General features: G+C 41.2%; 2 protein-coding genes across 2 annotated transcripts in view; both read right to left on the bottom strand.

Annotated features, from left to right (window-relative positions):
- Positions 1-23,633, bottom strand: part of LOC147615423 (sugar transport protein MST3-like) — a 256,115-nt gene that overhangs the window by 101,845 nt on the left and 130,637 nt on the right. The gene's annotated exons all lie outside the window — the stretch shown is intronic.
- Positions 19,964-23,288, bottom strand: LOC147615424 (sugar transport protein MST3-like). The gene is made up of 5 exons (XM_086779543.1): positions 22,955-23,288; positions 22,169-22,488; positions 21,450-21,878; positions 20,727-20,927; positions 19,964-20,519 (listed from the first exon to the last, which is right to left on the bottom strand). Exons 1-5 carry the CDS (start codon positions 23,091-23,093, stop codon positions 20,112-20,114), a joined length of 1,497 nt encoding a protein of 498 aa, XP_086635669.1. The 5' UTR covers positions 23,094-23,288; the 3' UTR covers positions 19,964-20,111.

Here is a 23,633-nt window from a genome sequence, read left to right as displayed (position 1 = left end):
CTAAATCACTCTGTTTAGCACTAAGTACACCATCATGGTCTTGCTACCTAGAGCTTCTCCGAACTCTGTAACTGGGTTTTATCCCAACTCATGGCTATATTTGTAATTGTCAAAGTTCAAATTTTATCTTGCACACTTTATCACTACAGACAAGTGTACATACAGACCTGCCAAAGAGTCAAGTTACATGCACAAGCCTTGGCGTCCCATTCCACCAAGACTACAATCGATTCCGTGAGAACTTGATGTCCCATACCATCAAATTACCACCAAACCAATTGATGTGACATATAAAAAGGCTCTTTCCCCCCTCGAAAGATCACCACAAACTCCGAGCAGTGGGATGTCAACGCATGGCAATAAAAAGAAGAGAAAACCATGCTAGTAAGTTTAAGAACAGTTCTCTTCGTTGATCAACTTCTATAAGGGCATTGAGCATTACATCTCAAGACTATACCCCTTCAGATTTACCTTTGATTTGTACAAATCAATCCTAAATCTGCTATTATTATCTAGGCGTACGCTAATCGTTCAGATTAGTACTTCTAGATAAACCATTCAGTTGAGCACTGCTAGCAGCACTACTAGCCCCTTTATCCCCAGTAATACACACCTCAGGGATTACTTTTACCAGGCAATCACGTGACTAAATCAAACTAGTCACTAATCTCTAGGCCCAAGTAGTGACACTATTTTGCTACAAACAGTTAGCAACTTGTTTGGACACAAGGCATAACCACATTAAGACTACGCTTGTACTTGGTTCTCATTTGCCAAAGTTTATCACAATCTTCTAGCAACTGTTAAAAGATTGTGAAGGGTTATGAGCACTACGGCTCAATTAGGCTTATCTGATTCGTGATAAGCACTTCGTCTAATTTGGGTACAACTGACGCCATTGCCGGTCCTCTTAGCCCAAGTAAAACACACCACAGTTTTAGATTTACACTATAGTCAAACTACGTGACTGATGGTGAATACTAAGTCTATGCTCAGCTTAAATTTAGTTCTCTGAACCAAATGTGTGATCACCACATGTGCTACTTTCGAGGTGCTACGGTCATAGACGTGTTCACTAGGCACAACGGCCATAGAACGGCTCTCTCTCGAAGAACTCGGCACTATGGCCGTGGGTTTTGTCTCTATCTTAGCACGCGGCGCTACGGCCATGTGCGGTGGGTCTTTCTCGTGGAAAACAGGCACTACGGCCACACGGCGCGACGGCCGTGTTGGGTTTGTTTCGTGGGGTGTACCGTTGTTTTGTGTGTTTTGTTTTTATTTTTTTTAAAAATGAAAAAAATAAAATAACGGGCCGGGCCGCCCCTCGCCGCTTCGGGCGTGGCCGCCCGCCCGTGGGGAGTGTTCACAACAGGCCCTATTCTGGCCGGTCGTTCGTGCCAGCTCGCTGGGCATGCCCATATGTGGTATCAAGGGTTGGCCGCCTATATTTTCATTATTCATAAAAATGAATAATTAAAAATATATTTAAAAAAAATAAATGGTTTTTTTTAAAAACCCTTTTTTTAAACATCTTTTTTTTTTAAATTTTCCTAGCCGTTGCAGCGCTGGTTGGCTGCTGCTGCTGGCGGGCCGGTCCCTGGCTTGGTTGGCGTTGGCTGGCCGCTGCCGCTGGTTGGTTGGCCGCCGCTGGCCGCCCCGCCTGGTTGGCTGGCTGGCCGGCCTGGCTGCCCGCCTGGCTGGCCTTCAAGGTTGGGCCGCCTAGCCTGCCTGTAGGAGTAGCCAAGTCAACGCCTGCCAGTTCGTCTCCTCCACAGCCGCGTCCACCTTAAAGCAGGCTCCAGCACAGTTCGAGTCTGGCGCAGGCCCTCAACGCCGACGCGAGCTTCCCATTTATTCTCCACACGCTTGCCGGCGCCGCCTGGCATTCAAGCCTTATACAGCCTTGTTTGGTAGCGCCGGTCATTCACAGCATGCCAGTCGTGGGCACAGCATCTTCAAGTCGTGAGGGGGCTGGAGTAAGCCGTGGGGCTGCTGCTTCGCGTTTTCGCACACAATGCAAGTCGCCCCCCAGGCTCTTCCACGCAGCCGTGGGGCTCGTGGGTTAGTGGTCTTCGCCCCCCCACCTTTACACACAGTCTACATGTGGCCAAGGCAAGCCCCCCCCCCTTGTGAGGTACGGGGCTGCTGTTTGCCTTCCCCCACACTCAACGCCATTCACAGACAGCGGGGCTGTGCTGCCCTTTCCACACAGAAAACGAAATTTTTTTTTTAATTCTTTTGCACACAAGCTTCAACGCAGCAAAATACACAAATTGCTTACCTCCAATGTTGCTTGCTGTGTGACGGGGAGAGAGATCGAGAGAGAGAGAGAGTTCTTCCCCTCCATTCTTCCATGGCTGCCTCCCTCCACACCCTCCATTCGAGATAAGGATAAGGAGACGAATGGTCGAAAACCATCGAGTGGGCTCCGGTCCCTCGGTCACGCGCGGGCTCTAACAATCCCATCGAACCACGCTCTGATACCAGTGTTACATTCCCGTAACGCCGCTACGGGCGTTACCACAAGAGGGGACGGCCTCTGGCTCACCACCCAGCCATAGAGGAAGAATGAGGATTACCCCTCATCCCCCAGGCTATATAGTGTGTGGCCTGCCGTCCACACTAGCCTGGCCGCCCATGACTCCGCATGGGCGTCCTCTCCCACTGAACCCCGGATATGGCCATCCGGTCTGCCGTCGGTCACAGGCATTACAGCCTACGTGACAGTCAGAGTCTGTGAATGCTTGTCAAATGATGGATGAAAATGATTTTGTGGCACATATGGTTGATGTTTGGTATGTAGTGATACAGCCATGGTTTTTCACAGATATTGGGAAATGGGATGGTGAGTTACAGATGTTTCCTTTTGATCCTGGTGGATAGCTATTGGACTTTATCTTTTGCTGCTAAGATACGGATGTTTCCTTTTGATCCTGGTGGGATAGCTATTGGACTTTATCTTTTGCTGCTGCTGAGCATGAATGCTCTAGTAGATAGGGGGGTTGGCAAAGTATGTCAGGCAAAAATCTGAAAGGTGTTTTGGGCTTGTGTACATATGGATGCATGGCATGTGTGAAGGTTTTGCTTTGGAATGCCTTGGCAGATGTACAGGGTGGACAGTTTTGCAGTAGGCTTGTGCAAGTTTGTTTGGAGTGTGGTCCGCTGGAGATGGTACCAGCCGCTCGGCCACTTTGTTTGTGTACACGTTCCCAAGTACAATGGGCACTCGTGGGTTGCATTTGAAGGTGTGAAAGCAGTTGGGCAATTAATGCTTAAAATAAAGAATAAAATACACCATTAATGTGGCCAACAAAAGAAAAGACCACGTGGAGCTTTACATTGCTGCCAGCAAAGCCGCCTCTGGAAGGTTGGCAAAGAGGAAAAGAGCGTGGGAGTGTGGGTGCCGCCGGGTACGAGAAGAGAGGCGCTCTGGTGAGTGGGCAGAGCCAACGCAGAGAGGGCCGCCACAGAGGATCGCCACGAAGAGAGAGTGTGGGATGGAAGGCGGCCTCTGTGTGCGCAAGATGGCTGACAGGCTGGCGTCAAAGGGATGGCGGGACGGCGACTACTATGGAGTCACCGTGAAGCTGTTGCGACTCTGAAGGTTTTGCTGCAGCAGAGAAGAGGCTGGCTGTAGGTATGGTAGAAGGCTGGCAGCTGTGAGGAGGTCGCCTAGGAGACAGAGGTGTGGACAAGCGAAGAGCAGGGGCTCGAGTGGGTTGGGGTCGCCGATGGTTAGTGACCAGAGAGTAGTGGAAGGGAGCTGCAGCAAAGAAGAATGTGTGGAGTGAATCTGTGGCTGCTGGTGTTGACAGAGGGCCAACAGTGTAAAGATAGAAAGTGCTTTGGGTGTTGTGTATTGGTGGCAGATGGTGCCAACATGAAGGACCGTCTGAAGAGAGAGAGGTGTTGGCAGTGACTGTCGCAAGCAAAGGCAACAGGTGTAGCCGTTTCAGAGAGTGCTGGCGACACACACAGAAGTGATGGGCTACAGAGAGAGTTGAGGGTTGCTGGTGGGGCGCCCTCTGAAGAGAGAGAGTGGCCGGGTTCTTTCTGGTGTGGTTGGCGCAACCATGGATGCTACTGGTGGTGGCTGGTTGTTTCGTGTATGGTTGCCATCAGGAGAGAGAGTGCAGTGCAGAGACTGAAGGGTCAAAGTGTTGATGTGTTTGTAGTTGAAGAGGCTTTGTCATCAGACGCAAGGTTGTAATTCCAGAGGCAATGTGGCCGTGGTCGAATTCCCTTGGCAGTAAATCCAGGCCTGAGTGTTTGTATGGTTGTGTGAGTAAGGCTTCTGTGTCGAGAGAAGCTTGTATGATGTGTTTTCTAGGAATATAATTGCTGGGTGTTTATCTTGGTCTATGGTGCCCCTGTTTTGTGCTGTCTTTATGGTGTGGGTGGTGTGGTGAACCATGAGAGAAGTGTTCCAGCCGGTGGCTGGTGGTGCCCCCATTCGTGTTAGTTTTTCCAAGGCTGTTGGAGTGGACAGCTATAGAGGCAGGTGATTCCGTGTCCAGAATTTTCGACAACGTCATTGTACCATGTATGTAATGAAAGCACGTGCTACTTATCTATGCAAGAAATTAGAGTAAGAACATATGAATGAGGAAGACTCCATGGACAGTTTTCTTACAAAATAAAAGGATTTTAAGGAGCACTTGGCTAGTGTTGATGAAGTATATCTTGACATTTCATTGGTGCCTACTATCTTGAATGCATTGTCGGACTCATATCAAAGTTTTGATTCTACCATCAGACTCGTGATAAAAGGAAATCCAAATTCCTTGAAGTTTGAGGAGTTGATTTATGTGCTCTTGTAAGAAGATAAATCCATGCAAAATAAATATGTCATGCATATAATAGATCAGGATTTTGCCTAGTCAATAAAGAGGCAAAGGTAAATCCTTTCCTTAGGTTAGTTATAAGCCAAAATCAGAGTCATCGGGCAAGCCTACAGACAAGAAAGGCAATACGCTAAAGGAAAAGGGAAAATACAACTATTGTAGGGAAATTGGTCAATACATTAATGAGTGCAAGAAAGTGGTTGGAGAGAAGGAGAAAAAGAAAGACTCGGGTATGATTGTAGCTAATGCATCAATATCTAATGTAGAAAATAAATAATCTACAAACTATGCACATGATGATTGGGCTTTCATTGTGTAGCAACGCAATTTTGACCCTTCACATAAGAATATATACATGATTGTTACAGTTGTACATGTTTGGTATTTTAATAGTGGTGCTAGTAAGCACATTACTTCTCATCATTGTCATAGTTTGTTCTCATCACTTGAATCTACTCCACAGGGAAAATGGTGGAACAATCATGATCTCAGATGTATTATATGTACCAGGGATCAAGAAGAACCGATTATCTATCTCTATTATTACTAAGGCTGGCTTAGTCGTTCAATTTTTTGTGCATGACAGATGTATTATTCATGATTGTAGTGATGTCAATACAATTGTTGCTTCTCCTACTTTTTCTCATGGCCTTTATAGGCTAGATGCATATAAAAGACAAAAACATGTTGTATGTATAGTCTATGCCACAAAGGCAATGGGTGATGCTAAGTTGTGGCATGCACGCTTTGGTGACTTGAACTTTGGAAATTTATTGCATTTATATAAGCATGCCATGGTGTTTGAGTTGACAGATCTTGAAGCTCTTATTAAACATATTTGTGAAGGCTGTATTCTTGGAAAAATGCAGCAAGCACATTTCCCAAAGATGGTTCAACTAGAGCCGTTTAGAAATTATAGCTTATACATAGTGGTGTATGTGGTCTTATGAGGACATCATCTATTCGGAGATACCTCTATTTTGTCACATTCATTGATGATTATTCTAGACATACCTGGGTATATCCATTCAAACAAAAATCATAGGTTTTTATGTGCTTTAAGAACTTTGTTACTATGGTTAAAAATGTTAGGCTACATGGATAATATAACACCAATGCAATGTGCAATGTACGCCTCAACAAAATGGTGTAGCTAGAACACTAAAACCGGTTCAAAAAGTATGCCAAAATGGTTGGTGCAAACACTACGTGACAACAAATTGACCACTCCTTTATGCTATGAAATTTGAGAGTATGATTCAATACTAAAAAATGATACATGGGATTTAGTTGACTTGCTTATTGGTGGCAAGAAGGCCATTGGTATGAAATGGGTTTACAAGCTCAAACGTAGAGCGGACAACCATGTTGAGAAATACAAAGCTCGTCTCTTTGCAAAGGGTTATACACAAGAGAAAGACATTGACTATGGTAAAACCTTAGCACTCACATGTCATATGACTACCATGTAGAGTATCATTGCATCATTAGCAGCATATAAAGGTTGGAATGTACATTAGTTGAATATCAAAATTGCTTTCTTGAATGGAGATGTGCATGAGGAGATCTATATATCTCAGCCTCGTGGATTTATTCATAAAGGCTAGGAATCAAAAGTATGCAAATTGAAGAAAGCTTTATATAATTAAGCAGGGTCCCAAATCCCATATGGTATGTTGTATGGTCAAAAGTTAGGAGTTACCTCATGGTTTCTGGCTAGAATCAGTGTGTAATATATGTTTTGAATAGGTGTTCTACAAAGGCTTTGTATACAAGTACACTTTTTGAAGCTTGGAATGGAAGAAAGCCCTCTGTGGCTCACTTATGCATTTTTTATTGTCTTGCTTATGTAGTTGTGCCTGAGAAAGTTTGTAGCAAGCTTGACGAGGCTGTTAAATGTATTTTTGTGGGGTATAGCTCGGGAAGTAAAGGTTACCATCTCTATCATCCTATTACCAACCCGATTCTTGTGAGTAGAGATGTATTTGTAGAAGATGCTAGTCAGCCCTTGCTTTCGTGTAAAAAAGAAGAAAATATATGTTCGTAGGACATGCTTGACACTCTTTTTCCATTATTCACAATGCATGACACATTGATGTAGAGATTCACATTGATGTAGGGTCTAGTGATGATGCAAATGTGGATGATGTAGTTGATGAAAGAAGGGAAATTAAGGAGTCAAAAAGGATACCAAAATGGCTAGTGAAAAAACTACGTGACAACAAATTGGATACTCCTTTTCCTAGTAGAACATGTGTAAGTTCTCATTATGCATCTTATGTTTACGCAGGTCATGCTCTTATTGCTAGTCTATGTAATGAAGAGAAACTTGTCTCCTTTGATGAAGCAAAAGAATCTGAAAATTGGATGAGTGCTATGCAATATGAGTATGATTCGATACTTTAGTGTGGATGGCAGTGGAGCTAGGCTTGTTACAAAGGGTTATACGCAAGAGAAAGGCATTGACTATGGTGAAACCTTTTCACCCACATGTCATATGACTACCATGCGGAATATCATTGCATTAGCAACAAATAACGGTTGGAATGTAAGTTAGTTAGATATTAAAACTAATTTCTTGAATTGAGATTTCTATGAGGAGTTGTATGCATCTCAGCCTCATGGTTTTGTTTAGAAAGGTAAGGAATGAAAAGTATGCAGATTAAAAGGTAAGGAATCAAAAGTATGCAGATTGAAGAAAGTTGTATATGGTCTTAAGTAGGCTCCCATAGTATGGTACGAGAAGATACATGCATACTTGGTTGCATAGGGTTTTTGCAACAGCCCAACTGATAGTACCCTCTATATTAAAAGGATTAAGGATGTTTTATTAGTCATCGTGTTATACGTTGATGACATGTTGCTCACAGGCCCTAATGATGATCATATTGCAGCTTTTATAATCGATTTAGAGAATTCTTTTGAGATGTCAAATCTTGGATCGTTACACTATTATTTGGGCATTGAGTTTTGGCAACATAATGATGGCATTGTTATACTACAAAGGAAATGGGGTGAAAGCATGATAAGGTGGTACACTTTCTACTAGTTACATTGGGTGCTACCACACTTGAAGACAACCAATATTAGTAGATTTAATATCCTCTCGTGAGATTTATTTAGAAATTTATCTAGTTCCTTTTAGATATAATAAATGTGAAACAAGATTAAACAACCATGTTTTAATTCTCTAACTCTACATAAAAGTGTTTCACAACCAGTTGTAAACCATTTTCTAGGACACAGGTTTTCATTCCACCTTATCATGCTTTCACCCAAATACATAGATGTATTGTTGAAGAGGTTTAATCTTGAAGACTGTAAACCTATGGCTACACCTATGGAGGTGGGTTTGCAACTACTTTTGAAGATGCAGATAACCCTTTTGATGCGGGCTTGTATCAAGAAGCTATTGGATGCCATATCTCTATGTGTAACACTAGGCTTTACATTCAGTATATGTAATCTCAATATTGGGCAGATTTATGCATATCCCAGGAGCAAACCATTAGTAGACTATCAAACGAGTTTTCCATTACCATAAGGGCATCAAGCACTTTGGTTTATTTTATCCCAAAGGGGGTGGTTCACCAGTTGCATGCATCTACAAACTCAGATTGGGTTGGATGTTACGTCACATGCAGGTCCATGAGTGGTTTTTGCTTTTGCCCTGTTGATTCATGTATTTCATGGATCATCAAGAAGAAATCCACTATGGCCAATTCTAATTGTGAAGTTGAGTACAAGGTAGTGTTTATAGCTACAGTTGAGTGTGTTTGGCTCAAGCACCTTATTGTTGCTGATTCGGGTGTTGGCGAGTCCTCAGTCACTACCATCTTCACTGATAATCAGAGCACTGACACTTGCAAGGAATCTATTTTTCATGCTCACACAAAGAAAATTGAGGTGAACATGATCATGGAGAGATACTATGTAGGGAAAATTAGCTTGACTTATGTGTGAACACAAGACAACTTGGTAGATTTGTTCATGAAGGCTTTCCCACGAAATAAGTTTAAAGATTTTTGCAAAGCTTTAAACCTACTTCCCTTTAGGGACTAGTTTGGGATCCCTATCGTAGTTTAAAGAGCTCGGCACATCTATACACTCATCACTAGGGCCAGAGCTAAGGCACTTTCTTCTCCCTTTAGGAGGTTTTTTCCCCATACTAGTATACACCCATCTTGGGGTATATGTATCATCTTTGTACATCACACATTTATTATCTATCTATCATCTCGTTGTATGTGAACACACTAGGACCAGAGCCAGGGCACTTTCTTCTCCCTTCAAGAGGTTTTTTCCCCATACTAGTATACACCCATCTGAGCTAACTCTGGCGTTTTCACTGTGGTTTTAGTTGGAATAAACCAAGACATCTTGGTCAACCTATCCACTATAACCCAGATGGCATCATGACCTCTAAAATCCATAGAGATGCTCTTACCATCAGGGATCTCTAATGGTTGTAATAGCCCGCCTATCTTAAGACACTCAGCCTTATTAACCTGTCATTTTTTACAATGCAAAACATATACTTGGACGTGCCTGTGAAGTCTAGGCTAATAGAATTGCATCTCACTAAGGCATAGGTCTTCCTAATTCCAGGATGCCTTGCACTTGGGCTATCACGACTCTCATAAAGTATTTGGCACCTAGTGTCGGAGTTTGAGGGCACACACACTCTTCCTTTGTGTAATAAGTCCCCATTATCGAATGCTTCCAACGATTAAGCTCGTCCCTAGAAAGAGAAGAGTTGGGTGTGGAACTATCATTGTGGAACTATCATCTGCACTCGCCTACTGCGAAAGAAGTGGGAGGGTTCCTTGCGTGCAACAACTTTCCACACTTGTGCATATGGCTGATCATGTTCGCACTTGCCTTTGAGTGAATCTAAAAATTCACTTTTCAACTCCGTGAAACTTAACGAGTTAACTTGAGGTTTGGACTTAAAGCATCACGCATGACATTGTATCGGCCCTTGCGATACCTTAATTGAAAGTCAAATTCTTGTAGGATTTTTGCCCACTGAGCTTTAGGACCTTTCAAATCAGTTTGAGTTGTCAACCATTTGATACTCTCATAATCAAATACAATCACAAATTTAGCACCGTGGAGATAATGTCTCCACTTTCCTAGAGCATAAATGATGGCATAAAGCTCATGCTCATACGCAGAACAATTCTGTACAATGCATCCTTGACATCGATTACACATACACTTGATCCTTTGTCCCAACCACACATCGTGATTACGGTGACGCACTATCTCATCTTCACCAGAACTGCTTGAGGAGGTTGATGACATTCTGTGTACAAAAGAACAAATACATAATCATAATCAATTTTTAATTAAAGTATAAAAAGTCTCTGTTTCTCGTGTATAACCACGTGTATCTACGCATTTACCCTGTGTCACAATGCGTGTATTTGCATTGCAATGTTACCATACATGCGATCATACACGCAGCGATCAATATCATACTTAAAACAAAAGCTGTCGCCTACTCCAAAACCCTATCTTCTTCAATTTCATCTTCTTCTTCATCACAAGCGCAAGGAGCTTGCAGGTGGGTGGAAGGAGCATACACATGGGTGCACACAAAAGCCAAAAAGGAGACTCACTTGTCAAGAGGTGAGTCAGTTGGTCCTGTCTCTTCTCTTCATTTTCTTTATGCAAATGTCCCTTTTCTTTATGCAAGTGTCTTTGTCCTTTCTTCTCTTTCCTCCTGCAAGTGTCCCTTTTTTTATGCAAGTGTCCTTTTCTTTATGCGAAAGTGACGTTGGTCGGTAGGCGACGTTTTTTTGGTACTTTTTTTTGTAGAATCACGTGTATGCCTGCGTGTACTCTACTAGATAGATTTTTCACGCGGATATACATGCGATCTTGAACGGGATTTTACACGCAATACACTTCATGATGCATGATGCATGATACACTTCATAGATACATGATGCATACAAATGGATTCTTTTTGCAGATTCTTCATGGATCTAGGATCTTCATTCGATCCATTTGCGTACGGCACTTAGATGATGGAGATGCTAAATCATTTTGGGCGCCACCCTGGCCTAGTTGAGCTTACAGAGTATATGTATGTCCATCCTCCTAGATTCCTTGGTATAGTCACCCCGCTCCCGAGTGCCCATGTCACTCCACAACTTTTTGTGCCTGCGAGTCCGGTGAGGAGACATACCCCTTCCCAGACACACTCACGCACACCCTCCCAGGCACCGTCACATCAGGGCTAATAGCCACCATCACGTACTCCCTGTCACGCTCAGTGTCACGTCCATAGTCACGTACACAATCCCCCAATCTTGACTCCACTCGCAGTATAGAGGAGAGCAGACGCCGTAGTAGGGAGAGCAGATGCCATAGTAGGGAGAGTGGGAGTGGAGGATGGGGAGGATGCAACGGATGCTTTGGTGGGGGAGGTGGTAGGGCACGCGATGAGAGAGGAGATAGAGGGAGAAGAGTTGGAGGAGATAGTAAGGATGAGGAGGTGGTGAGAGAGGTAGAGGGAGAGATATACTATGATGTGACGGATAGGGGCAGGATAGTGATGGATGCGAGGGGGAAAGAGGTAATGGAATACATGCATGGGATAGTATCAAACTTGTATAGAAATTGTTTTATTAAATTTAAAGATCAAAATAGCCGATTAGTTGGGGAGGTGATAGATGCTGTACATAGTCGGTACCCCAATCCCCCACATGCGACATTCTCGGATGTATGGGGAAGGACGCGAATAAGGGAGATCGTAAGCAATAAAAAATCTCACGTATGATGATGGGGTAAATCAAGCTGCGGGTGGCTATCTTGCCGAGAAACCTGCCACTACCCACAAACATGAGTGAAAGAAGGAGAGGCAAAGAAACGAGGAGAGGGTGGCGTGAAGAGCAGGAAGCATGTGGAGGCACGACGGATCCAGATGGAGACCATTGGATCTTCGCATTTTGGATCTGGAGGCGTCGAGTCGTGGGAGGCAGAGTTCGTAAGTATCTTGCCACCTTATTTGATTTTTTACTTAATTCATTGATGCGTTGATTGTTTTAATCTTGCAAATTGTATTGATTATGTTACAATGACCGGTTATGGGGAGGAAGCCCACAACCCACGAGATTGCGTATGCTCATCGGCATAGCAGACGTAACACGTGGGCCCTCTTCAGAACCAAGGAATGTATTACGGATGTGCAGTTTGAGATGGCCATGAGACCATACGGTCGACAAGTACTTGAAAACTCTAAACGAATGATTTTGGTTTATTAAATTTTGAATTACATATATATATACTTATATATGATATATTAATTGAACAGGCACAAGCTACTGCTGTACCTGCTGATGCTCCTTCACTGATGGTCCACCCGCCGCCCTGCTGCTCCTGCTCCTACTGGACGTGAACGATAGGGTGAGCACTACTCTTCGGCCATGTATACCGATGTGAGCTCATCTGATCCTGGAGGGAGCAGCTCATCATCATCTGAGTCTGAGTAGTACTCAGACTTATAGTATCACATCCGTATTGAGAATGTGGTTGTATATATATTTTTGTAACTGAAGCCATGGGCTTTTTTAGATAAACCAATTTGATTTTGTATATATTTGTTTATATTGAAGCCATGCGCTACTTTGACATATGGACTCCCTTGTATATATGTTTTTACATAATGAAAGCCATGGGCTTATTTCAGCACACATAAAATTTTGATAGTATTGCATTCATGTCTTTCTTAAATCGTGTATTGATAATGTCGTTCTTGAATCGTGTATTGACAATGCACAAAATGTTCTCTGTGGATGGTGCAATGCACCAAAAAAAAAATTCCAGAGTGCTATTGGGTGCTGGAATGCTGGAATAGATTTCAGGCACCAAATACCACTCTCTAGATTTTTTATTTTTGCTCTCTATTCGCGTGTATCTGTGTGTAAAATTTGCCAAAGTCACGTTTATATGCACGGAAAGTCTGTTAAACATGCGTGTATCGACGCAGCAAAATTGGTAAAACGCGCGTATAAGCCCGTGTATCAATGCATCTGACAGGCATCATACACGTGCTTTTACACGCATGTCTGTGGCCGCGATTATACATGCGTTGATACACAGGCCCGCTACTTTTTTTTCACAAGTCATTTTCCATGGCTAACAATGTGGGTATGAGCTCGATCCCTTGTAGTGTCGATCTATTTCTCCATAGCATGTGAGTTTAAGATGCAAAATTTATTGATTTTCTCACGCAATGATACATCCATTGTTCTCACAAGGCCTTTCCCTTGTGGCTCTTTCCCAACTAGTCAATCATCTTCTTCTTGTGTCCATAATCTTGGCATATCGAGATCAGACGTACTAAGAAATTCAGTTATATATACAAGTGATTCTTGAACAAGCTATCCCACTGCCATACTACCTTTAGGATGGCTCTTTGACGAACAAATCCTTTAAGTGTCTTCATAAATCTCTCCAAGAAAAACATCCATCAGCTATGGACAACCCCAGCCACAGCAACTTCATCAACCACATAAACTAGCAAGTATAATTGAATGCTTAAAATACTTGTTGGAAAGTATTTCTCAGCCATTGTAACAGCCTCGATGGAGTTTAATCGTGCTGCTTCCAATGTGTCTCTACTAATCTCTTTCCTTGATATCCAATGTACCACTGCACTAATTTTATAAATTGTTGCTCTAATGTCATTGTTGAGGCAATCCTTGATGGCTATAGGAAGCACGAATTGCAAGAATTTGTGCCAATCATGACTCTTCAAGCCACTACACGCCGTTGCTCATCCTTTGTCATCATGACCCAAGGTGCTTTTGGTAGCTTCACCTTTCCATCTGCTCTATTTTGGGCCCATAAGTGGTGCATGCATTGAACCTCTTATAAATTGTCTCATTGTGCCTTGCTCTCCTTTGCTCCTGTGATGGTTTTCCAAAGCACCTCGGCTATATTCTTGAAAATGTGCATTGGGTCAAGAAGATGGTTCACTAGAAGGTTATTCCAGTATGGAAGTTGATGGAAAATGGATAGACGCTTCATTCCTGGAGGTGTACAGGTTGGATCCGCTCCCATAAGGTCCTCCAATCACTGCTCTTCCATATGCAAGGAGACCTCCTAGAAATCCCTCACGTAAAGGATGGTCCACTGGGAGATACTTCTTGTGGCCCTCGTATACTATCTTCTTCATAGACTTTGAGTATCGAGCCTCAAGTTGCGGCCCACATAATGGACATCCATTATACCCTGACACTAAAAGCCCTGTAGAACATCAAAAAAGATTGTAGCATGTAAGTTTGGATAACAATCATGACTTAACATAATATATTAACAAGCTATAGTATTACCTGAGCACTCTCCATAGCCAGGCCAATCATGCATAGTCCACATAAGTATTCCTCTCAATGTTAGCGCATGTTGTCCAAACCTCTTGGAAATATCATGAACTTCAATGCCCTCCCATAGAACACGAAGCTCCTCAACTAAAGGGGCTAAATACACATCCATGTTCTTCACCTTGTACTTTCCGAGAACTATCAAAGATAATAAAAGATGCCCTTTTTTTATATCTAGCCATGGTGGAAGATTATAGTTAACTAGACAAACAGGCCATATACTCCATGATGAAATTCGTAGACCCAGTGGATTCACTCCATCCATCTCGCTAGTTCGAGTTGAATATGGCGAGCCTCCTCCTAAAAGGCTACCCACTTCTCTTCAATGTGCTTCCATGCAGGGGAATATGCAGGCACACTCATAACACCATCCGTGGACCTAGTGTTACGGTGCCAAGTCATCAATCCTACAATGGATTTGCACTTGAACATTGTTTTAATCCGAGGACCTAGTGTTACGGTGCCAAGTCATCAGTCCTACAATGGATTTGCACTTGAACATTGTTTTAAATCTGAGGGATGATGGTACCCTTTCTCCTTGCACATCTTGTCTATATCTCGATGTACCACAATGCGGACATTGTATTGTGTTGTTATATTCTTGTCGGCGATAAAGAATACAATCATTTGGACAAGCAAGGTGTGTGTTGTAGTCCATGCCAATCGAGTGCAACATTGCTTTTGCTCGACTATGGTCCACTGGCATCTCATTATCTTCTGGCAATATTTGATGTTTCAATAAGCTGTTACACAAAATAGTCAGGCTAAGAAAATGCATATAAAGGTACATAACTCACTAATTGCATATGATATCATCACTTATGCAAAAAGTTTTGATACACTCGTATCAAACCATCCAAAAATCGATTGCAAGTTCAATATGGATAGGCAAGCACGTAAAACAGACACATGTGCTCCACGATATAGTGGAAGATGAGCAAGCTTGCATAACTGTTTCTCTTCTTGGGAAGCATATTCCACACGTCGTGCGTTTTCTTCTACCCCTTCGTGTTCGAAACCTCGATCTTCTGTTCCATCGTGTAAGGCATTTATCATGTCATCCATGTCATGTTCTAGTATTTGCTCCGAATCCACCTCAAGTTCCTCGGGTTGTTGGATCACCTCGTTTGTGGCTACTCTGGTTGGTCTCCATCGTTCAGGCCAGATATCCACTAGTTCGTCATTGTTGAAGTGCGCATTACCACTAATTAGATGTTCCAATCACTCCACTGAAAATATTTTTCATTTTTTTGTATGATCATTGCAAATTCGTCAACGTCAAGCCACTTGGTATTTGCAGTAGCGAGTACATGGGCAAAGTGTCTTCTCCTCTAAATCAACAAAATTTGAGGGTGAATGCTTATTTTTGGAGGGAAATCCTCCCTTAAGTATTTGTGGAGGGTGGTAGTTGGTGATAGGTAATTTGAAATGTTGGGGGCATGCAAGATCTAGAAAGATTTTGAATTTGAATGAAAAGTAGCGAACGACCGTCGAAATAAGGGTCAAAAAAGCCGTCAAAATAAACGTCGAAAAGAGTGTGGGAATTTTATTTTTTCGACTCTTATTTCCATGCTATTTTCCACGTATTTTTTGACACTTTTTTCCACTCTTATTTTGATGCTTTTTTTCACGCTTATTTCGACGCATATATCAATGGCGCAGGTTTTTACAGTAAAACAGAACCTCTCTTTTTTCAGCATTTTTTTTCGTGCGCGTTTGTTTTGCTTGCTTCCTCACCAGGTATGCCTCCTTTTCCCTCACTCCCATCTCCTCTTGGTTACATGTACATGTGATGTAAAATGTCTGTGTGTGTAGTTATGAGTAATTTTCTTGTTTTTTTTCTTTCTCATTTGTTTTGGGTGGTTGCAAGATCAGGGTGCCCAGTTTTGTCCACTCAGGCACCTTGTAAACAGTAAAAAAATAGGCATTTGTTTACCTTTAGTGGCTAATCTCTCCTAGTAAATAAAGGAATTTCGTTTCAAGTTCTTTTGTTGAAACATCATATTCAAAGTTGGAAATATAGTTGCATAATTTGATTAAGCATTAGATAGTCAAAAGTCCTCATTTTCTTAGGTACAAAGTCAATGTATACACCCTGTCCCAAATTTGAACTGATTCCATAAAATGCTAATATCTTTTACATATAAACTCATATGAGATTCTCACTTTGTACCTTAGATCTTCACATAATATGGAGCTTAACTTGATTTTTTGAGAAAATTTTAAGATATTTATCTATTTTCTTTAAATATTTCAAGGTCTTTAAAGTGTTATAATATACGCCACTTTTTGTACCCATAATAGCTACCACTTAAAATCCTTAATCTTGTAGATCAAAAGAGTGGGTAGATACTGAGACATTAGTAGAATGTGGTGGTTAGTAAAAATTGCAAATCCAATGGTTGGATTTTTAATGATCTTTTTTCAAAATTCTTCCAGACTATCAGAAGGCCTGTAAATATTAATAATCTAATTAGTAAAACTACATTTTTGATGTGAATCATCTAAAACCTATAGGGACTAGTGGACTTGTAATGGTGCATCTATGGAAAAATAAATTGTATCACTCTAAGTATGGAAACATCATTTGTTTATCATTTCATCATATTTTTGATTAATTAGACTAATTTATATTAATTTAAGTTATATTGGGTTAATATAAGGACAAGCGTATTTTCTATTATTTGCTTGATCTCATTTTAAGTACCTTGCCCCCCAAAATTTGCTCTCCAAGCATTATCCCAGTCCAGCATAAACTGGATAAAACTGGACACCCTGATCTTGCAACAACCCTTTTGCAGGTTCTTTCTCTCTCCCAAGCTCTTCTCCACCTCCTTCTTTGCCCTCCCTCCCCTCCCCTCCCCTCTCCTCTCCTCTCCTCTTGGTTGTTAAATTGGTGTGTGTGTGTGTTGAAGGATAAACCTCTTGGTTGTTAAATTGGTGTGTGTGTGTGTGTTGAAGGATAAACCTCCTTGTGTATCCATGCTATGCACACTTTTAGGGTTTTGTATTACTAATTCTTTTCTCAACTTTTTGTTTTGTTTTGTAGGTCTTCTAATCCTCTCTTTCAACTTCACCAAAAAGAGGTAAATTTTTTTCTCTTTCCTCTCTTTTCGATTTTGTATGTATGCATTAGGTTCTTAGGGCTTTTGTATGTATGCATTACTAATCCTTTCCTCACCCTTTTGTTGGTTTTGTAGGTCTTCTAATCTTCTCTTTTAACATCACCAAAAAGAGGTAAGTGCTTTTCTCTCTTTCCTATCTTTTTATCCTCTCTTTCCTCTATTTTTATCTACCAAAGAGAAGGGTTTTGTTTTGTAGATCCTCTATGCATAGAGCTTAATGCACATGCATAGAGCTCTAATCATAGAGCTTAATCTATGCATTAAGCTCTATTCGTATAGCTTAATGCATAGATTAAGCTCTATGCATGCGTTCATAATGCATAGAGATATATGCATAGATTAAGCTCTATGCATGTATTAAGCTCTATCTATGCATGCATTAAGCTCTATGCATAGAGCTTAATGCATGCATAGATCTTAATCTATGCATGCATGCTTAATGTATAGTGCCGGGGTACGGTTTAGTTTAGGATAGCATGTCTTGCATAGTGCTCTCAGCGCATAAGCCTTATGCATAGCTTTATGCATAAGGCCTCATACATAAATGAATGAATGTTGAGGGATAATTCATGTGTATGCTCTTATTAAAGTGTCCATGTGGGCTTTGTTATGTGTGTGTAGAAACATGTCTCGCACTCCAGATGAGACACCGGCTTACTCTCCATACTTCTCTCTCCATATGCTATGTCTGACCATTTTATAGGTTTTTTAGCACAAGCCATGCCCGAGCAAAGAGCAATGGCACAATAATATTTTGGGAGAGGGGCGGGCACTTCGGCTGCACCATCGGGCACCACCACCACTAACCCTAGTTCACCTGTACAAACCACACAAAGAGCCATTAGAACCCCTCCCTCAGATCGCTTGTCCACTCGTAGAGGACAACGCTCGAGTAGTGGAGGTGGAGGCGGTTGTTATCCAAGTGGCAGCACGGATGGATCTACGCTCCCACATGTGAGCGTCCTTCCCTATCTAGCACCAGAAGCACTCCACACTCGCAATCATCTCGCGACGTTTTGACACACAGCCCACACCCGCCCCGATGGAACATTGTCTTTGCAAATGACTTTATGACTTTATGGCCAAAGTTGGATAAAGACAAGAAAGATAGAGTCATAAAGCCGGTTGGCGGTAGTGATGTCGTTCCCATAAGGTGGATAAAGGACCACATGGTGGATGTCATGAAACATTGGCAGGGAGATGTGACTAGGAGAGTGAAGGCAGGGGGTGAGAAGCCTTGGTACATGAGCACCGAGGATTGGAACGATGAGGAAAAGCAAAAGCATGCTCAAAATCCCCAACGCTACAAGCAACAAGAGGATGTGGCCAAAGCCCGAATGGAGAGCGTAGGAAGCTCTCACCTTGGAAGCGGCAGTTGGGACGCATTCCATGTCTACTTTGTAAGTATCAACATTTATCTTGTATGTTTCATTTGATGTTATGTTTACTTTGTAAGTATCAACGCTTATCTTATTGTTTTGGTACTTTTAGAATCAAGTGGTTGGTCGGCCGGTAACGGGAAGAGGAGGACATTGCTCACCCGCCATAACACATACTTTCTTTTGGAGAAGCTTGACCGAGAAGGCACCCACCTCAATTGGGGGCACATTGTAGATATGGTAAGTGCAGCAAGCCTTAACCTTATGATTTGTATACTTGCTTTGCCGCCTTGTCATGTTAGATCGTTGTTCTAGTATACCAAAAAAGCATTTTGTATGGTTTTTGCAGGGACCAATGCCTGATCTCTTGAGTGAGGGTTCTGCATAGAGTGGCCTTGCCCATGTCTTTCCCCTTGTACATACACATTTTGGTCAGCTCACATCTTTGTTTGAGCTTGTATAGATTGTATGTAAATTTTAGCTTATTTCGTCAGAGCTTGATATGTAAATTTCAATTTTGGCTTATCTCGTTAGCGCTTGATATGTAAATTTCACATCTTGCAATATAATTTGGCCATTGTTTGCACTTGTGTGAATTGTGTACCTACTTCGTAATGTCGAAAACGTTATGGCACTCTCTCTAACTTTTTCAACAAATTCTCTTCGTTCTTCACATCAGAGTATAGTTGCCTTTGGTACTCTATAAATTTGGCATAATGGTGCATCCAGTTACAAGACTGCAGCTAGATGCATCCAGTTACAAGACTGCAGCTAGATGCACCATTATGCCAAAAAAAATTAATACATGCATGCATCGAAATAAATGTCGAAAGTTTCGTGCATCTGTCGAAAAGTATCTAAATAGTCGAAATAATTGTCGAAAAGGGTGTCAAAAAATGCATGGTAAATTTACTTTTTTTGACTCTTGTTTCGGCGCTTATTTCGGTGTCTATTTCGACGTTTCTATTTCGACGCTTTTTTCAACGAGTATTTCGATGTTTAGGAGATTTTAAGCTTCGTTCTAAAGCGTTAAAAAAAGCGTGGATAGTGGCCCTGCCTCTTATAGTGAGTATAAAAAGGATAGATTGTATAATGAAATAAAAGGAATTGATTGCCCACTTGAGATAGTATGATTTCCATTCATAAGATGTAAATTTTGGGAAAAACAATGGGAATTTTGTGCATTATTGTGGCATAAGTTTATTTGGTGAACACATTATAGTCATGATTTTTGAACTATTATTTATATCACTAAGAAGTAATCTTATTCATAATATATACTCCAACAAGGGTGTTGAATTATTGTTTACATCACTAAACAAATTACAATCATTTTGAGCTATTGTTTATCACTAATTAGAAGTAAACTTATTCATAATATATACTCCAACAAGGGTGTTGCTTCCACAAGTTTGCTATTTCTTCTAAGGGCACACATCTTGTCTCAGGGAAAAGCTTGTAGGTGAAGAACGTCATGACAAGCACCCAACCGGCAAAGAAGAAGAAAAGCGCAGCTTTTAGGTGGCAAAGCATGGCTAGGAAGGCTTGTGCTGTTGCAAAGATGAAGAACATGATGACACTTATGTTGATGCTTTGCCCTGCAGATCTTATCTCTAATGGGAATATCTCACTTGGCACAAGCCATCCCAATGGGCCCCATGACCATCCAAAGCACATACAAAAGAGACATATCAAAAAAACACCTACTATACCGTACCCTTTAGAGAGAGAATTATGAGCTCCTAGCTTCCATTGTAGCAAGAGACCGGTGAGGACCTATTGATCACAAAAAAAATAAATATGGGTTAGTTTTTAATTGTTAAGTACCATACTTTGTAAAATAAAAGTGGCATTCAATTCCATAAATTCTATTGAGTGTGCATGCAAAAAATAAAGGAAGTACTGGAACCAGAGAAGTGATGCATATTCTTTACATAGCTAAAACATATTGATTTAACAACTTTGATTATGTTACTTACTCACCAAAAAAATAAACATAGAGCTTCCACCATAGAGGAACAATTTTCGGCGCCCATATTTGTCCACTGTAAGTGCAGCAATCATGATAGTCACTACACTTATAGCACCAAGAATCACTGCAGAGTAGAGTGAAGCATTGGATCCAAAGCCAAGTGTTTGGAATAGCACTGGGGCATAAAATGTGATAATGTTGATGCCAGTCACCTACATAAGACAACACATTATAGAAAGATATAAGTCTAAAATATGTAACATGTGTATAATGATATATATATATATATATATATATACATACATATATATATACATATACATATATATACATACATACATAGATATATATATACATAGATATATATATACACATATATATATATATACATATATATATATATACATATATATATATATATATATATATACATATATATATATGTAACATGTGATGTAGCATGTGTATAATGATACCAATATATGTAATCATATGTTCGCGAAATTATGTGGCCCTTTCTTAAAAATAAAATTAAAATATACATTGATTAAAAGCATTATAAAGCCTAATTAAGTAGCATAATAATGTGCTAAAATGTGTTTGTGTGCAACCGTGAAAAGTTCCACAAATTTGTGAAATTTGTAAAGTTACTCTTTTCATAGTGTAAAAAGCATAATAAATGCAACAAGCTCACTCCTTACGTGCTCAATACTAGAGGGGAGAAAGGGACACACCTGTTGAAAGAAGGGAATAGTAAAGGCCATGACTAATTGAGGGCGGTATTTCCTTGTGAGTATATTTCTCCAAGCTGGTTGTTGAAAGGACTTGGAGAGATCCACTGCCTCAAGAAGGTCATTGAACTCCTCTTGCACATCATGGCTCCCGCGTATCCTTTGCAACACTAACAGGCCCTCATCCAGGTGGCCCCTTTGAATAAGGCTACTAGGGGAGTCAGGCAAGAAAGCACATCCAACTGTTATTATGGATGCAGGTATGAAAGCCAAGCCAAGTGACAATCTCCATCCCCATGGCTTAATGTTTCCTGTCCCATAGTTTACCAAGAATGCTACTGTTGCCCCTATTGAAATGGCTAGTTGAAACATTGTTGTCAGTCCACCCCTTAACTTTGCAGGAGCCATCTCTGAAAGATATAATGGCACTGCCTGCAATGGGCATTCCAAATCATCAAGCGGCTCGTTAACATCATTTGGATGCTCATTAAGAACATTACCCAAAAAACAAAACATTACCAAATCATTAGAACACTCATTAAGATCATTAAGATGCTCGTTACCAAATCATTACATACACTTTGATTTATTGAGTAGATTAGGGATTAGGATTGGCTAATTGTCTACCAATCGAATCAAATGGAATGGGAGTTAACAGAAGTTGGAAACGATTAATCATGCGCAAAGATTAAGGGTGGGACGTAAGGATCAACAGTAATTACTTGATTAGTGAAGCCGAGGCCAACTCCAAGGATGACTCGGCCGAGGATGAGCATGCCAAGGTTCTGTGCGGCGCCGTCAAGCGCAGAGCCAATCAGGAAGCAGATGCTGCCTGCTAGGATAGAGACCCTCCTGCCATAGTTTCTTGTCACTCCGGACGCAAAAAAGGAGGTTATGAAGCCCGCCAAATATAGCGACGACGTGAACAACGTTAGCAGCTGGCTGTCAAACTTGCAGTAGTTATCCGTTGCCGCATTATGCTTCTTTCTATACACTTTGGGGAAGAATTTGAGCAGAAAATCATCCATCGAAGTCACACCCCCTACACAAGGTTAATTTAACACAACCCGATTAGCTCTCTAAATCATGAGCCCAAAATTACTGCAGCTTTCATTACCTCTGTAATCGAAGTATTTAACCTTGACACACTTAAGTTAGTTCTCTAGTCCATCTACTTAAGATTGCTTCACCTAGATCTTAACCAGCTCTGTAATACATGTGCTTAGCTATAACACACTTGAATTAGCTTTCTAAATCCATCTACTCAAGCCTCCTTCAGCCAAGCCAGCTCTCTTGTCTGCTTACTATTACATAATTAGCTCTTTAATTATCTATTCGCTTACTGAGCAATTGTTATATTTGGTATGATGACAATTGCGCTTACTAACTAACGGTTCTAATTAGTTACAACCCATGTCAAGTGATTAATTTACACTAGATGAAGAAGTAAACGATCAAAGTAGCTGTTCTGCCAAGCTAGTAGACTAAAGTGGCGAAGATTAAGTTACCGGATATTCCAAGATCATAGCCAAATAAGAGACCGCCAGAGCCTGCAGTGATGCAAACAAACACAACAAAGGGAGTGACACTCCGAGGGTAAGAATACTGTCGATTCGAGGAGACATGGAAGCTAGCGCCTCCTGGCATACTGTTGTGTGTACCGAAATGCTTTTTTGCATAGCAATAATACAACTTTGAAGGGGAGAGCTGCTTTTTTGTGCCATGTTTGCCATATATTAAATAGCCTTAGCTTTCTCGTTGATCTCGTGGACAACCTCCATAGTCGACTTTAATGGCTCCTGATGACTCGGTGAGAAGAGTTTTTTTTTAGTGCATTTAGCCCACCTGTCAGGATAGGCTTCGAATTTGGGTTTTATTTGGTTCACAAAAGAGCTCAATTGTGTGTAATGCTCTACCAAGTCCACTTGAAAGTTGATAGTAAGGCTCCATGATAATAATGTGACACCTATCACCTGGCCTGCATTTCACTTCATGTGATTCCTTTACACCCCCCACACACACTCACACAAATCATCCATGCACATTGCAAACTCTTATTTTTCCTTAAAACTTTAAGCCACGGTCCGTCTTTTAAGTAGTTGTATAGCATATACATATTCAATTATTACTTTCTTGTGGCTTGCTTGCATTGTGGGTGTGTTGGTTGCATTGTGGGTGCCTTTGTTG

Source organism: Cibotium barometz, chromosome 40, assembly GCF_041138505.1.
Source record: "Cibotium barometz isolate CiBa-2024 chromosome 40, ASM4113850v1, whole genome shotgun sequence".
NCBI classification, from domain to species: Eukaryota; Viridiplantae; Streptophyta; class Polypodiopsida; order Cyatheales; family Cibotiaceae; genus Cibotium; species Cibotium barometz.
This window is presented reverse-complemented; position numbering and strand designations above follow the sequence as displayed.

Coding starts and splice junctions, on each gene's coding strand:
- LOC147615424 (XM_086779543.1), bottom strand. CDS start 23,093: ATGCCAGGAGGCGCTAGCTTCCATGTCTCCTCGAATCGACAGTATTCT. Junction 22,489..22,954: donor CTATGATCTTGGAATATCCG/GTAACTTAATCT, acceptor AACCTTGTGTAG/GGGGTGTGACTTCGATGGAT. Junction 21,879..22,168: donor GCCTCGGCTTCACTAATCAA/GTAATTACTGTT, acceptor TGCCCATTGCAG/GCAGTGCCATTATATCTTTC.